The sequence below is a fragment of the Alligator mississippiensis genome, chromosome 1 (assembly GCF_030867095.1).
Source record: "Alligator mississippiensis isolate rAllMis1 chromosome 1, rAllMis1, whole genome shotgun sequence".
NCBI lineage: Eukaryota > Metazoa > Chordata > Crocodylia > Alligatoridae > Alligator > Alligator mississippiensis.
Window position 1 is genome coordinate 179,635,662 of NC_081824.1, and position 14,738 is coordinate 179,650,399.

The 14,738-nt window shown below is 41.8% G+C and overlaps 1 protein-coding gene across 1 annotated transcript in view; it reads left to right on the plus strand.

Annotated features, from left to right (window-relative positions):
- PARP1 (poly(ADP-ribose) polymerase 1) overlaps positions 1-13,482 on the plus strand; it is a 56,419-nt gene extending 42,937 nt beyond the window's left edge. The window contains exons 14-23 of the mRNA XM_059717348.1: positions 297-425; positions 2,646-2,729; positions 3,416-3,538; positions 4,422-4,550; positions 5,751-5,849; positions 6,722-6,874; positions 7,251-7,378; positions 7,779-7,840; positions 11,098-11,212; positions 12,921-13,482. Of these exons, the coding sequence (XP_059573331.1) occupies positions 297-425; positions 2,646-2,729; positions 3,416-3,538; positions 4,422-4,550; positions 5,751-5,849; positions 6,722-6,874; positions 7,251-7,378; positions 7,779-7,840; positions 11,098-11,212; positions 12,921-13,002 (1,104 nt within the window). The 3' untranslated portion in view covers positions 13,003-13,482. The remainder of the gene's footprint in view (positions 1-296; positions 426-2,645; positions 2,730-3,415; positions 3,539-4,421; positions 4,551-5,750; positions 5,850-6,721; positions 6,875-7,250; positions 7,379-7,778; positions 7,841-11,097; positions 11,213-12,920) is intronic.
- The last annotated feature ends 1,256 nt before the right edge of the window (positions 13,483-14,738 follow it).

Consider the following 14,738-nt stretch of genomic DNA (forward strand, 5'->3'; position numbering starts at 1 on the left):
CCCGGGGGAGGCAGCAGGGAGCAGTGGCTTAATGCTCATTTCACTTAATGCTTGGTTTTTCAGGAACCAATTAAGAGCGCTAAGCAGTGGTTACCTGTACATTCGAAATATACACGTAGCATTATTACAGATAACGCAGCAATACAAGTAGGGAGATGAAAAATCTGTTCCACTGGATTTAGCTTGCTTTGTTTGGTATCAGCACAATCAGAAATTGCAGCTGTCCCTGTGTGGATAGCTGCCCTGGGTGTCGGGCCATGGTGTTACACTTCTGAGTTTGGGTATTGTCTTTCTAGGATGAAGAAGCTGTGAAGAAACTGACAGTAGGTGCCGGCACAAAGTCAAAGCTTCCTAAATCAGTCCAGGACCTTATTAAGATGATCTTTGATGTGGAGAGCATGAAGAAAGCCATGGTGGAATTTGAGGTAGGTGTACATATTAAGGCCTTCTGTTTCCTTTCATCTTTTCTTGTTGAACATCATAGCCCAGATTGTATTTCACCTTTATGGACTCCAAATCAGTGCTTCTCAATTTTTTTTTTTTGTAGCAAGACCCATTTGTAAACATCGGTGGCCAGTCCTGACCCCAGTGCCCCTCACTCATGACCTGCGCCGCCCCCCTTCTCCTGCCCACAGGCACCAGCCCCACCGTGTGTGGGGCAAGGTGGGTGGTATAGGGTGGGGGGAGGTCCTAAGCAGCCTCTCACAGGCTGGGACTCTGTCAGCCTGCAAGGGAAAAGCCACATTTTCCCACGATTTTATCCTTTAAAGAAGAATCTATTTTTAAAGTATGTTGATGCATTTTTTAAGTGTGTTTGTGACCCTTTCATATAGTCTTGTTGACCACAGGTTGAGAAATGCTGCTCTGAATCACTGCTACTGTGATTTGTGAGAGATGTAATTTTCCTGTGAGAGAGGTAATTTTCTACCACCCAGGAAGACATTTAGCTCTTCCCATGCTCTCAGTGGTCAGCCCAGCGCACCCCGAGAGGCTAGTGCTGTTCTGCCCTGTGGAGATGTGTAAATATAGAGAGGAGATATCTGTATGCACCAGTGCATCTAACTGACTGGCTTCAGTATATGATGCAGTTGTTCTCAATCTTTTTAGGTTCAAGGTACCCCTCTATAACTATTGTGAATTGGGCAGCACTCTGCTTCAAAAACTAATGCATTTATTACAGTGTTTACCTCCTTGCAAAGGGGCTAGGTAGGGATAGCAAGATCTGAAGCCTGTCCTTATTTCCCCATATTTGGTGCCTGAGCGTGTTCTTATTTACTTATCCTGTCACTTCTCGTTCATCTCCTCTCAATTCCTGAGGCACCTCTCCAAAGGATCTCCAAAGCAATTTGAGAACAACTGGTATAGTGGTAAAGAGAAAAGCCCACGTGCATTGACCAAAATATGGGAGACCTGGATTCTAAGCTCCACTGTGCCATAAGGAGTTTGAACCTGTATCTTCCATTAGGAAAATCTCCTAATCGCAAGGTCGAGCTTATGCAGAGCTGAGTGCATCCTCCATTCCTGTTGGTGAAGCTGGGCTGCTGGGTAAAGAAGACGGCAAGTCCTTGGGGACAGAAGGAGAATATGCAAGATGGAGCCCAACCCTAGCTCAGTGATAAGGAGAGCATGCTCCTGGGAGGGAAGGAGACCTGGGTTATGGCTTCTGCTTCCAACGTTTTTCCAGCCTTATCCAGTGATTGCTTAATACAGGGGTTCCCAGCGTTTGTGCGCCCAAGGGCACATTTGAATTTAAAAGAAAAAGCTGTGGGCGCCAATATGACCATTTTTTGTTGGAATAATGATTTTTACCGATCATGAAAATGCACGTGAACACCTGAATAAACCTCAGGGGGTGCGATGGCACATGCGGGCACCGCGTTGGGAACCACTGGTTTAATACATGTCACTGTGCAGTGGTTCCTTTGCATCATAAAATCAGTTTTTTACAGCTGATTTTTTGCTTCCTTAGGAGGCTGTTTTTTGCTTCCTATGTATTCCTAGGCTATTGTGCTTCCTATATATTGGAAAATGTGGGCTATTGTTACCTGGTAATGCTTATTTTAAATGATTCAAGTTAAATGTCTTCCCTTCGTTTTTTGCCCATTCATAAGACAGAAATAATGCATATATAGTTTTGTAGGATATTGTGTCCTTGAATCACATTCAGAACCAGCTGCTGTACAGCTGTCCCTTCTGGTCTGCTGGCCTTGGATTTGTGGTGCCCCTTTAAATCGATGCTGTTTTGACCTGAAGAACTAAGGGTTATCCAGTGAGCACAATTTATGTCCTTAGTGAATATTTATAATCCCTTGTAAAACATTCCATTGAAGTGAAGTTTTTTGCAGAGCCCCATTATTAGAAGACTGGTCCATGAGAAAATTTACTCAAAGACTAAAATTCCCAAACTCTAGCTCTTCAAGAGAATCTGCATTAGGGGATATCTTGTCAGTACTGTGTTTGCATTGCTCTTTCTTCAACTTCATCCTACAATCCCTGCTGTTAAAAGCCAAACCTGATAGGCTTGCATTTTTTAATTATACATCCTGCCTGTTGGGGGAGAGCTTTTTGGTGGCCAAAGAGAAAGAACTATGGAGGTTTCATTGTGGTGGAATCTTGCTTTAATTATTTAAATAAATCTTTGTTAGATTGACCTCCAGAAGATGCCATTGGGAAAGCTGAGCAAGAGACAGATCCAGAGTGCCTATTCCATCCTTAATGATGTTCAGCAGGTGAGTATAAAACAGACTTCACAAAAACACTGGGAAGTTGGATATCATTTTTTGGCTTGAAATCAGCTGACTTCTCAACTCCTGGTGTGCTTTAGAAGATATGCTACTTCTGAACCCCTAGAAGTTAATGAATGGATTTGGTCTTGGAAGTACTTCTCTTCACTACACTTCAGAAGAGGACCAAAGATTAAGCTGGAGCACGGAATGTGCTTGCTTAATGTACATCTAGAAACACTCACCTCTGAGTATTGTAAGGTACTATTGCTTATAATGTAGAGTCTAAATTTTAGACTATTCTGAGATTCACTAGTTGGCACCTTGTTGCAACATAACGATTTCAACTCTCACAACAAATACACAGATTTTTCTAGGTCTGTTACACTTCATCTCCTAATGTACTGAAAGCTTCTTTTTCAACAAAGTTATTTTTTATTAGATACTCTTCACTAGAAAAGCATTGTACAGTGTTTCTTTTATGCTTTTTGGTGCAAGTGCACTGAAAACTATTGAGCAGAATCCCTCCTTTAGTTACGTAGGTGGGTTGCAGCATTGCAGTTAGTGTGGTGAAGCTTGTCACTGTAAGCTTCTCTTGAAGAGTAGCTTGAGCCTATCTGTTGCTGCAGAGATCTTGCCCAGAATTCAGGTCTTCCTCCATTTATCTCTTCTCTTGTTTGTTTTTCTTTTAGGCAGTTTCTGGTGGCGGCACTGATTCTCAGATACTGGACCTCTCCAATCGCTTCTACACGTTGATACCTCATGACTTTGGGATGAAAAAGCCACCTCTTTTAAATAACCTAGAATATATTCAGGTATTCATGGGTTAAAGTGATTTCTACTCTTTAAGTCAGCAAAACTTTGCCTGCCTCTTCCACAATGACACAACTTGGATGCCTAAATATAAATGAATTGCTATGTACTTATCATAAGTGACTCTTCCCTCACACATGCTGGGGACTCGCAGATCAATTTGAAATTTTGGGGAGCTCTGAAGATCAGCTCTTCTTATTTAAGCTCCTGTATTCAGCAAGCAGCCTCCTACCTTCTTAGGTATCCAAGCTTACAGTTGTTCTCAGCACCTTGATTCCCTCTTGTGTTATTTTGGATATCACTGCCAAAGGATCTACTTGAGATAATTTAATAGTTGTAAAACTTAATGGAAGGGGGAAAAGTGCCATCGCTTAATTTAGCTTTGTGGAAATTGGAAAAGCTTGAGAGGTTTTCCTTGAAGGAGGTAGAGCAAATCGTATGGTATGGTTTATGCATCAGTCCAACCACATAAACACCAGTGGCTTATGGTTTCACACACTGGACCTGCTTATCTGAGGAGTTGCCTTTCTCTCTGTGAGCCACCAGAGGGACTACAGTCTGTCAGATGGCTCTAGATGTGTCTGGCCCTGAAACTGAAACTTTCTGTGGCTAGCAGCACAGTATTTGTGGGGAGGGCTTCTGGTACCTGTTCCTTCCTTGGGACCTGTTAGTGAGCTTCATAACATGTGCTAGGCCTGTTTTGTTTGCTGGACTTAACAGAAACCACACATTCCTCTTGTGAAATCATTGTAAGCAGGGGGGTGCCTTGTGATGTACAATAAAACGTGTACCTATACCAAGGTAGAATTAATGAGTTGCTGTGTTTTAGAAACTTCAGCATAATGTCCTAGGGTAAATATTTTTTTACCTCTTCATATTATCCAGGCCAAAGTGCAGATGTTGGACAACCTGCTTGATATTGAGGTTGCTTACAGCCTTCTCAGAGGTGGAAACGAGGATGGGGATAAAGACCCAATTGATGTCAACTATGAAAAACTCAAAACTGAAATTAAGGTAAAGGAAATAACATGTTAGACTGGGGCTGACCAGCTCTGAATATGTATTTGCATCCATTAACTTGCAGTTCAACAGCTGAGTAGTGAGTACTGTTGGAAAACTAAAAATGCACTCACGTGATTTCCCTTGCAGGGGAAAAAAATCCATCCCTCATGTTAACCTCCCAATATATAATGATATGTATTTTTGCTGTTCAGAGAAAAGTCTTCTCTTAATTTCGATGCTGTGCATGTTTGAGAGGTAGGATAGGAAAGCTTGTATGTATTCTCACATCCTTGAAACCTTGGCCAGGTACAGACATAACATTTGTACTGGTATAAATGATTGGAAACCGGTCTGTACCCCTTAACAGAACAGTAGTTTGGCACTCAAAACTTATCTATACCTGTAGCAGAACAGAATTGGTTTAAAAATGGCAGAACCAAGTCTAAGATTCCATCTCTTCCCCCCCTCCCCCCCCCCCCCCCCCCCAGCCAAAGGGCAGATGTGTGTTCTGTTTGCTACTGGTCTGAATTATGCTGCTTACAGAAAACCACATAACTTGAATTGATTCTGCCTCAGACTTTAGGAAGTCTGTGCCTAGCCCTTGAATAACAGATTCTGTTGTTTGACATGGAGACCATCCTTTGGTTTTGGGCAGCAACCTAGACACATCTGTCTTTGCAACAAATGAGCGGTTTGGGTGCCACTATCCCAGAAGGAATCTTCCAGTTGCCAAATGCTTAGGTTTTCTTTGAAAATCATAGAATCATAGAAAATTAGGGTTAGAAGGAACCTCAGGGAGGTCATCTAGTACAACCCCCTGCTCAAAGCAGAATCATCCCCAACTAGATCATCCCAGTTAGACAAAGCCTTGGCTGGGTCTTAAAAACCTCCAAGGATGGAGATCCCAGACCTCTCTAGGTAGCCTGTTCCAGTGCTTTATTACCTTCCTTGTGAGTTTTTTCCTAATGTCTAACCTGAACTTTCCTTGCTGCAACTTGAAACCATTGCTCCAGGGATGGCCGTGCTCATGAACTTTCCTTTTAGTCCAGTCCTCCAATTTGTTTAGGTCTCTCTGAGTCCTAGTCCTACCCTCCAGTGTATCTACTACCCCTCCAACTTGGTATTGTCTGCAAATGTGCTGAGGGTGCACTCCAACCCATCTTTCAGGTCATAAATGAAAATTCAGATTTTCTTCTTGTTTTATTATTGCAGGTGGTTGATAAAGATTCAGAAGAAGCCAAGATCATAAAGCAATATGTGAAGAATACCCATGCTGCTACCCACAATGCATATGATCTGAAAGTTGTGGATGTAAGTCTTGCAAGGGCATGTAATGTTGGAGACTATGTGTTTAAAATCTGTCTATAGACAGGGTGATTACAGATGTGGGGGGTGGGGTGGAAATAGCACTTTACTTTCAGCTTGGTGCACCCCTGCACCAAATGCAGCACATGCCCAGAAGAGAAATTGTATTAGTTTGACCCAGCTCATCCAGCATCTGTAGAGCTCATGTGCTTCAGTGGGGCTTTTCTGCATTTTCATCTAATAGCTGATTGAGTTTGCTATTAGATAGAAGCACCAAAAAGCCCTTCTGAAGTGCACAAGCTATATAAATGCTGGGGACCAAGGTCAAACTGACGTGATTCTTCTTCTGGTAGAGCACTGTTGTGTTTTGTTGTTGTGTTTTTTGGGAGGATGGAGGGAGTTCATGTCTGTCAGCACTCTTAATTCCTAACTGATTTGTCAACTTCTTTTAAGGTTAAAAAAAAAAAAACAAAACCCACACACACACAGAAGAGAGAACTTGCTGGTGACTAAATGCAACAAAATTTCAAGTTAGAGCTGGAGAGGAATTTGGAATTTTTTAAGAGGTCTTTACTTAGTCTTCAGAAAAAGGAAAAATCACTTCTGTCCCCAAAACAAGCTTTGAAAACTTTTGAGAAAATTGTTAACAAAGGAAAAGAAGGTGTGTAGGAGGAATGGAGGTGGTATAACTTGTAACAAAAATTCTGATGAAACCTCAGCTATAGATAACTGGCAGGTGAAAATCCAAAAACTGTGGTGACACGAACACCGTGATGCTAACTTTTTTTTCTTTTGCAGATCAGTCTCATTTTCAGGTTCAGATGACCTTGTTCTGGGTGAATTTTTAATTTTCCTTTCTCCTTTTTTAAATGGTGCAGATCTTCAAAATTGAGCGTGAAGGGGAGAGTCAGCGTTACAAGCCATTCAGACAGCTTCACAATCGCCAGCTGCTCTGGCATGGCTCACGTACTACCAACTTTGCTGGTATTCTCTCACAGGGTCTCCGAATAGCTCCGCCTGAAGCTCCTGTGGTATGTACAGTGTCGCATATTTAACTGACTGCCTAAATATGTTTGTTCCTTGCCTTGCTTTTCTTGTCCCTCTCCAGTTATGAGGTCCCAGACAGCCACGCTTGGGAAGAGCCTAAACAAGAGAATCTCTAGATAAGGAGAGGGACAATGTCCTTTGTGGACATGTAAATGCCATTCAGTATATCTGAGAAAGAAAAGTTGCTGAGCATCGGGCCTTCAACTTTGCCAGTAAATTGATGCCTCAGGTGGTGCTTGGTGCCTAAGTGGCCATGTTTCCCGTGACTAACCTGTAGGCACATTGATTGATTCTCTGCTGCCTTCTTGTTTGATGCTGAAAACTTAAGTTTCATCCTCTTTTTTTCTTTCCTGCCCCCAGACTGGTTACATGTTCGGAAAAGGTGTCTATTTTGCAGACATGGTTTCCAAGAGCGCCAACTACTGTCACACATCTCAGGCTGATCCAGTAGGCTTAATCTTATTGGGAGAGGTTGCCCTTGGAAACATGTAAGTTACCTGTATATTTGACAGCTATTGTTGCACTAGTGTATGGTTGTAAAAATGCAGCATCTAAACGGCGTTGTTTCTTCATCCATCCAAAAATGAAAGAGAAGCTCTTGTAGAGTATCTCTGAATTTTGAATGTTCGGAAGGAAAGCGTATTTTTGAAAAATGATTTGTGCTGAAGATGAAGAGTGTAGTTTTAAATGCCAACAATACAGAGTGCAAGGAAGGGATGGCTAAATCCCTGGTAGTGTTGCATTCTAAGGCACAGTATAAAATCTCAATTCAGTATAGTGTGATAAACCTGAAAAACAATTGCATCAACTTTTTTTTTTTTTCATCAGGAGAGTTTTCTTAAACTTTTTATCTAGAAATGTTTTTCTGTTTCTCTTCCTGCTGTCCAGGTATGAGCTAAAGAATGCTTCTCACATAACTAAGCTGCCGAAGGGGAAACATAGCGTCAAAGGTAAAGCTTAATGGAGAAGCTGCTTCATCCTATGGTGTTCTTTACTCAGTGGAAAAAATAGTTATGTCATAGCTGTATCTTGTAAAGCTAAGGAGTTTTTATACCTTCAGTGTTGGCTTCAGGTGTGTGTGTGTGTGTGTGTGTGTGTGTGTGTGTGTGTGTGTGTGTGTGTGTGTACACCTGAAATCGGAGCCATCTTATTTCATGCTTTGGTGTGCATTAACCAGTTGTATGTAAGTTCAGGCAGAAATCTTCCTTCAGAAGTGTAGCTTGCTTAGGAAGGTAGAAAGCAGTTTCTCCTCCTGTTTTCCTTAGTCTATCTCAAGAATTGTATGTACATGTGCTCAGGAATTCAGGACAAGTTGATCAAATTTCTTGAATGAACGTCTGTTGCTGGGTGGTGGGGGGAGCGGAAAAGATTTGGTGTTGTGTTATGGGTCCACTACAGACTACTGAATCAGAAGGTAAAGATGCATAGGGTTTTCTCTGAACAGCTACTGGAAGCACCCAAATGGGCAGGGTCTGTTAGTAGTAGAAGCTTCCATAGCCTGAATGTTTGTTGAAAAAACAATATGGCAGTACAAAGTCCACTACGGTCTTGGGATATGTCAGAGGTGGCTTCCTTTATCTTCTGGAAGAATAAGGCTGCTAGGAAAATGTTTATTTAAGATTTGGGTCTGAATAAGAGAGAAATTGGTTGAGAATATGAAGGTGAAAGATACTTGGAGTGAAAATGAGGGTTTGCTGTCCTAAGAGAAGATGGGTGTGGGAAGAACAGAATGAGGTTAATAAACTTCAGCGAACTTGGGGAACTGGTAGATCTCAGAGACTCTACCTAAGGCAGGGTATCCAGAGTATTTGGGTTGGTGGGCCAGGCCTGGACCGTTGGGGTTCTATGCAAGCTGGACAACCAACTTTAGGCATCAGGGTGAGCGGCAGTGGCGTTAACTCCTTTTTGCACTGTCATGGCTTGCCCCACTGGCAAAAGGTATCCCCAGTGGGGAGCTCAACCTGGAAACTGGGTGGCAGAGCAAGCAGCATCCATGGAGTAACACTGCTGCCAGTCATCCAGCTAACCAAAAGGCACCCACAAAAGGGATCTCAAAGTGGAAGTTCTGTAGCAGTGAGCATTAATACCACGGGTGCAGGCTCCGCTAACACAGCAGTTCTGGCAGCTACAGGACTTGCACAATTGCAGACTATCGTTGTGCTAAAGAAAGAGAGAAGCTAGTATGGGACCATTCTTGCTACATTAGAAGCTCTTCAGTGGCCTGAAATACTGGAAGAAAATCATGCAAACAGTTAGAAGCAAGAGTTTCTGACTAAGGATGACTATAAAAGAATATCACAAGCATGCAGGGGTAAAAGCAGAAAGGCTAAGATACGAAATGAAATGCAAGTAGCAATTAATATAGAAGGCAATGAGAAAAGGTTCAGTAAATACATGTAGATGGAAGAGGATGATCAATAGAGGAACATGTCTATTAATAGGTGCAATATGAGATGATGCAGAAAAGGCTGAAAAGTTCAAAGCCACCTTTTGCCTAGGTCCTCACAAAAATGTGAAATATGACTGGATTTTTAACTAACAATTTTATCAAGGAGACAGGAGTGCATGCTCAAATACAGAAAGAACAGGTTAAAGACATTAGATGTATTCAAATTAGCGGGGCTGGACCAAATTCACCCATGAACACTTGGAACTGGCTAAGTAATGTCTGAACCATTAGTGATTAGAATTTAGTTTTGTACATACCTAGAAGCTGATATGGTGAGAGGCCATCAACAGGGGGTTGTCAAGAATAAATCTTGTCAAACCAATCTAATTTCATTTGTTGGCAGGCTGAGTGGCCTTAGTGGATAGCTGGAAGCAGTAGATGTGATCCATCCTAATTTCAGTAAATCTTTAGACGCTGTCCCACATGACATTCGGATAAGCAAGTTAAGAAAACACTGTCTGCATAGGAGCATGCAGCTGGTTTGAGAAATTGCTCTGTGGCTAGTTCTTAAACTGGGAGAGTATTTCCAAGGGGAGGAAGAAGGAAATAACCTACAAAAGCCAGATTTTCTAGACATTAGCACCTCTGAGGCAGATGGAATAAAACTACAAGACCAAAAAAATGGAAGAATATTACAGGATCCTGTAACACATCGGGGTCTTGGGGGTGGCCATGACGCTCCGTGGTAGTTCTGCGACCATGCCCTGCTCCGAACCGAGAGCACTCTCCTGTCCCACCCGCCATGCCTTGATGGTATTTATAATAAATAGGGAAGCTGCCCACTGGCCTTCACTAGGCCTCAGTCACGCTGGTCCCCAGCCCCTGGCTGGGCCTCTGTAGTCTGCTGTGCCTGGCAGGACACTCAAAGCCTAAACAGCTAATTGTGTGGCTCCAAATCCTTGCCTTTATTATGCCTTTATCATGTTACGGGTATGTTATCCCTCTGTTGGAGCATCGGCCTCTGCCTCTTTAATCTAGGTAGGCCTTCTGGCCTAGACCTGCTGAATCAGACCTGGCTTTGAGGCACTAGCTTTGTTTGTCCCTTCTGTCACTGGGCCCCTAGCCCTTGTGTGGCTGTGCCCTCTCTGGCACCAGGTTCTCTGGCCCCTGTAGCTGCACCCCACTGGGCGCTAATGAGGCCGCCGCCTCCCCTTATAGCCTTGTCCCAGACCACCAGTGGAAACACTAACATAACATAAGCTCCTGGGCTATAACATAAACAAAACAATAGAAGCAGCCCTCTGCACCTTTGAGGGCAAACCATTTTTCATTCCTAGGCCAGCATACCTCCAACCTAAGTCTTCCTGTGATCAGCAAAGCGGTCTGACCAGTGTCCCTGGGTGCTTCTCCTGGGCAGAAGCTCCTAACCCTGCAGCAAGCAGAGCTAGACTGCTTGCCTGCTCAAGCCCCAGGTTTATGCCTACCTCTAGTCAGGTACTTACTAATTGCCCATTACCCTGCTGCTTCCATGAGCTGAGCTGCACTGCGCTGCGCTGCCTGCCCTGCAGTGCTCCCTGGCTAGGCTGCTCCTCCTCTTAACGTAACTGAATGTCCAGGGCTCTCTGTTATAGATCCCTAGCTGTCTCCTACGGCAGTCTTTATGGGCGGGGGTATCACATTTAATAATCCATGAAGAATGGCACACACCTACCACACTTACATAGATGAGTGAAATTGCCATCATGAATTTAGTTTTTTCAAGACACAAGACTGCTTGCATTTGAGACTTGTAACTGATGCTCCCTTTCTCCTTTGCAGGTTTAGGCAAAACTGCGCCTGATCCCACAGCCACCATCAGTTATGAGGGTGTAGAAGTTCCTTTGGGGAATGGAATGTCAACAGGAATTAATGATACTTGTCTTCTGTATAATGAGTATCCTTTGGTGTTTGACTTCAGCCAGAAAGCATGCATCTTTCAGAGGGAATAAATGTAGTATAGTTACTGTGAAGGAAGCTTAAACTATCCTCCTGCTAAAAAAAAAAAAAAAATAAAAATTGGTGAATAAAAAGTGTTAAGGATAGCACTAGCACTTCCAAAACTCTTTGCATATGTTAATTTGTATTCTACAATACCTTTGAAGAAATAGACTGAAACAGAGGGCTAGAAATGAATCCATTTGTCTGTACTTGGGCGCACTGATGTCTGCACTGGAACCAGGGCTAGAACCCTAGTGTCTGTACTTCCAGATCTGTGGTTTGACTCTTCCTGTCCTAAATAAGGAAAACTAAACTAACAGTTTTCAAGGTAGGTCCAAAACTCAGGTGAGTCATCCTTCTGTGAATGGATTCCTCTCGAGGGGAACAGAGAGCATGAAACAGCTTTGATTTTATTCATGGGTTGTTAATACAGCTACTTTCTTAGTTTGTTTAGCAAAACATAGTACAAATTAAATTTATTTAGGTCAGCAGTTGTGCTATTTATCCCATGTCTTTGAATCATCTATGGTGTACTTAATAAAAACATTAAGTCCGCTTCCTCTGACTTAGCAGTCTTAAAAGTAAGTATCGTATATTGAAAACAGGCAAAGCAGACTTAATAGCATAATAACTCCACAACCTAGACAGTTGCTGTCCCTTTTGACACCAACAGTGATAACAGGATTTTTTTTTCCAATTTTAGTCCTCTTGTCCTCACTGTACACAGCTTCTGTTCATGCAGATGGAGAGAGTGAGATTGCTTAAATGGCTTTGTGTTATGATTATTAACAATTCCTGATGCCCAAGTCTAAGCTCAGACCACGCTGCTTTGTCTCTGATATTTGGATGGACTGTTTCACTGGGTGCAGTGAGGTTCTAGCAGACCTGACTAACATTATGTAAATAGTCTTCAGCAAATTCAGTCACTAATTCAAGTCAGGCTGCTTGTATCTTGAGATTCCCATCATGCTTTCTTTAGTGCTCCTTACCACTCCACCACTGTGGTTTTCAACATTATTAGACTCAAGGGCACCTTTTTGGAAAATGCCAGCTCTTAGTTTTCACTTGTTTTTGACTACAGAAAAATACTAGAGCAATTCTTCTCTTACAAAGAACTCAGCCTACAACAGGCCAGAATGCTTTTAAAGCTAAGAATTCCTACTTGAAATGTCTCGGTTTATCTTATGAATTATGTTTGCACACCTAGCTGTACTAATGTTGTGTGGCACCCTGCAGCACTCTTGAAAAGGTCTCAAGGCACCCCAGGGCCTCATGGCATCCTGGTTTAGAATTGCTCCTCATCTTATATCACATATCCTCCAAGCCAAAGCAGGGAGTAGAGTTACAGGAGCAAGGGAGCCAAGTGTCTGTTTTTTGGCGCTAATTCTTTTTTTAAATTCATTTTCAAATTATTTGCAAACTTCAGCATTTTTCCTTTTTTATATGAATTTTATAGGATTTGCAGATTCACTTTTCACAAGGTGAAAATCAAGAGATGGAAATGTTCTAGTATACCATAGGAATTCTAAAATCGTACAGGTGTATATCTTGAATTTCATACCAGAAGTTTGCTCTTGAGTTCAAATCAGTACAAAGCAAGACTAACTTCTAAGTCGGTTACATATAGTGACACTTTTTTCCTTAACTCGCTGTTTCCTTCCCAGATATATTGTCTACGATGTTGCTCAGGTAAACTTGAAGTACCTGCTGAAACTGAAATTCAACTACAAGACATCACTCTGGTGAACAATATATAGAAGCCCTGTTCTCGAGTTATACCGTAGTTATGCTATAGCGCTGACTTTTGACATGCTTAAGCATTGACTGCCCTTATCAAGATATCAAAGAACTAAGTTGCAGAAGAAGTTACTAAATTTGAATTTAGTAAATCACTTTAGTGAATTTTTTTTATATATATAAATGTGTGGCTACACATGGAACTGAATTCTGAAGAGAATGAATATCTGGTTCTGTCTTATGCCACTTCTAGTTTTTCGGTTGTCAAGTGTTTCTTTTAATTCGCAGTAGACTAAAAAATCGGGCAGAAGTGTTTTTAGCCAAGCAGAAGTGGGGTAGGAGAAATTACAGATGTTTATGAACATTTGCCCTGTTAAAATGAATCATCACCCTCTTGTTTAAAATATTCTTTTCCAGTTTTGATTTTGAATAAGTGTTAAATGTGCATTTATTTTGAGGTAAAAATAAAAGCTAATTTCATACTAACAACTTTATGTTGCAAAACTTTTGAATTCCTATGTTTGGTTTACAGTTGCAGTGTATTATTTTGTGATGCTTTTATGCACAGCATGTCTCTAAATATGGAACACTGAATATTAAAACCTGTGGACACATTTCATATTAACATGAAGTGTAAAAACTTGGACTGCCCTTTGACAATTTTTTTTTTTGGTCACTTGAAGTTTATAGTTTAAACCATTTTTCATTAAATTGAGGCCTAATATAGTAACTGTGAAGGAAATACACCTGCACGCACTGGCTTTGTTTAGTGGTGGCCCCAGGAAATCTCCCTCAAAACTTTTGTGCAGTAGGGCAAGTGTAGGTTTTTCTTCTTGACTGAAGGCCTAATGATCCATAAAATAGGTATGTAGGTACAATATCATAAGCTACACTCCCTATGACCTGGAGGAAGATGCAAGTTCAATCTCCTTGGACTGTTCTGTCTTTGGGCTCTCGTTCAAGGACTGCCAGAGGTTCAATTAATTCTAAAGGTGGTGCCTTTTGTAATGTGGGTCTGAGTTCTCTTGAATTCAGAGCAAACCAACTCTTTCCACAGGCTTCAATGCAGTCTGGGATGACTTTTGACCCTCTGAACTTAGTTCCCTACTGTTACAGTCCCATGAGCCAGCTATTTCCACATTTTTGCTGCCTAAATAGATAGTTATGTTTGTGTGACTGGTTCACAAGCTACAGGTTTTGAGCTGAAATCCCTGTTCAAACCATCTGTTTTGTATATGTATCATGGTTCTCATACTTGCCATTTGAATGACAAAATGCTTGACTATGGAAGAATATGGTTAACTCTAAAAACTAGAGGGGGGGGTGATGCTTGTCAGTGCTACCACAACCACTAATGCAAACTACAGCAGTTGCTGGCTGAGCAGCTAGTTTTTAGGGCAGTATTTAGAATCAGTATTGCTCATTAGATTTCTACTGCTTACTGCTGTGCTTTTTTGTAACACTGGTTGTGCTGGGACCATTAAGTCCAGCTTTAAAGAAGTATTTGACAAAATCAGTGGGCCTGTTTTGTCGGGGTGGGGAAGTGCTCCACTAAACTATAAAAACGTCCTTCTTAAGAACTACTGGCAGAGGTAATTTCAGCTTGGATCTATTTGTTTTATTCCAGTCTTTAGGTGATTTGCCTGGAAAGAGTAGATTTTCTTTGTAAAACAGAGTTTTATGTACCCACTGTCTTCAAAAGGGGAGTTTTAAAGCCATAGTTGTGTCTTCTGCTGCAGCTCTAC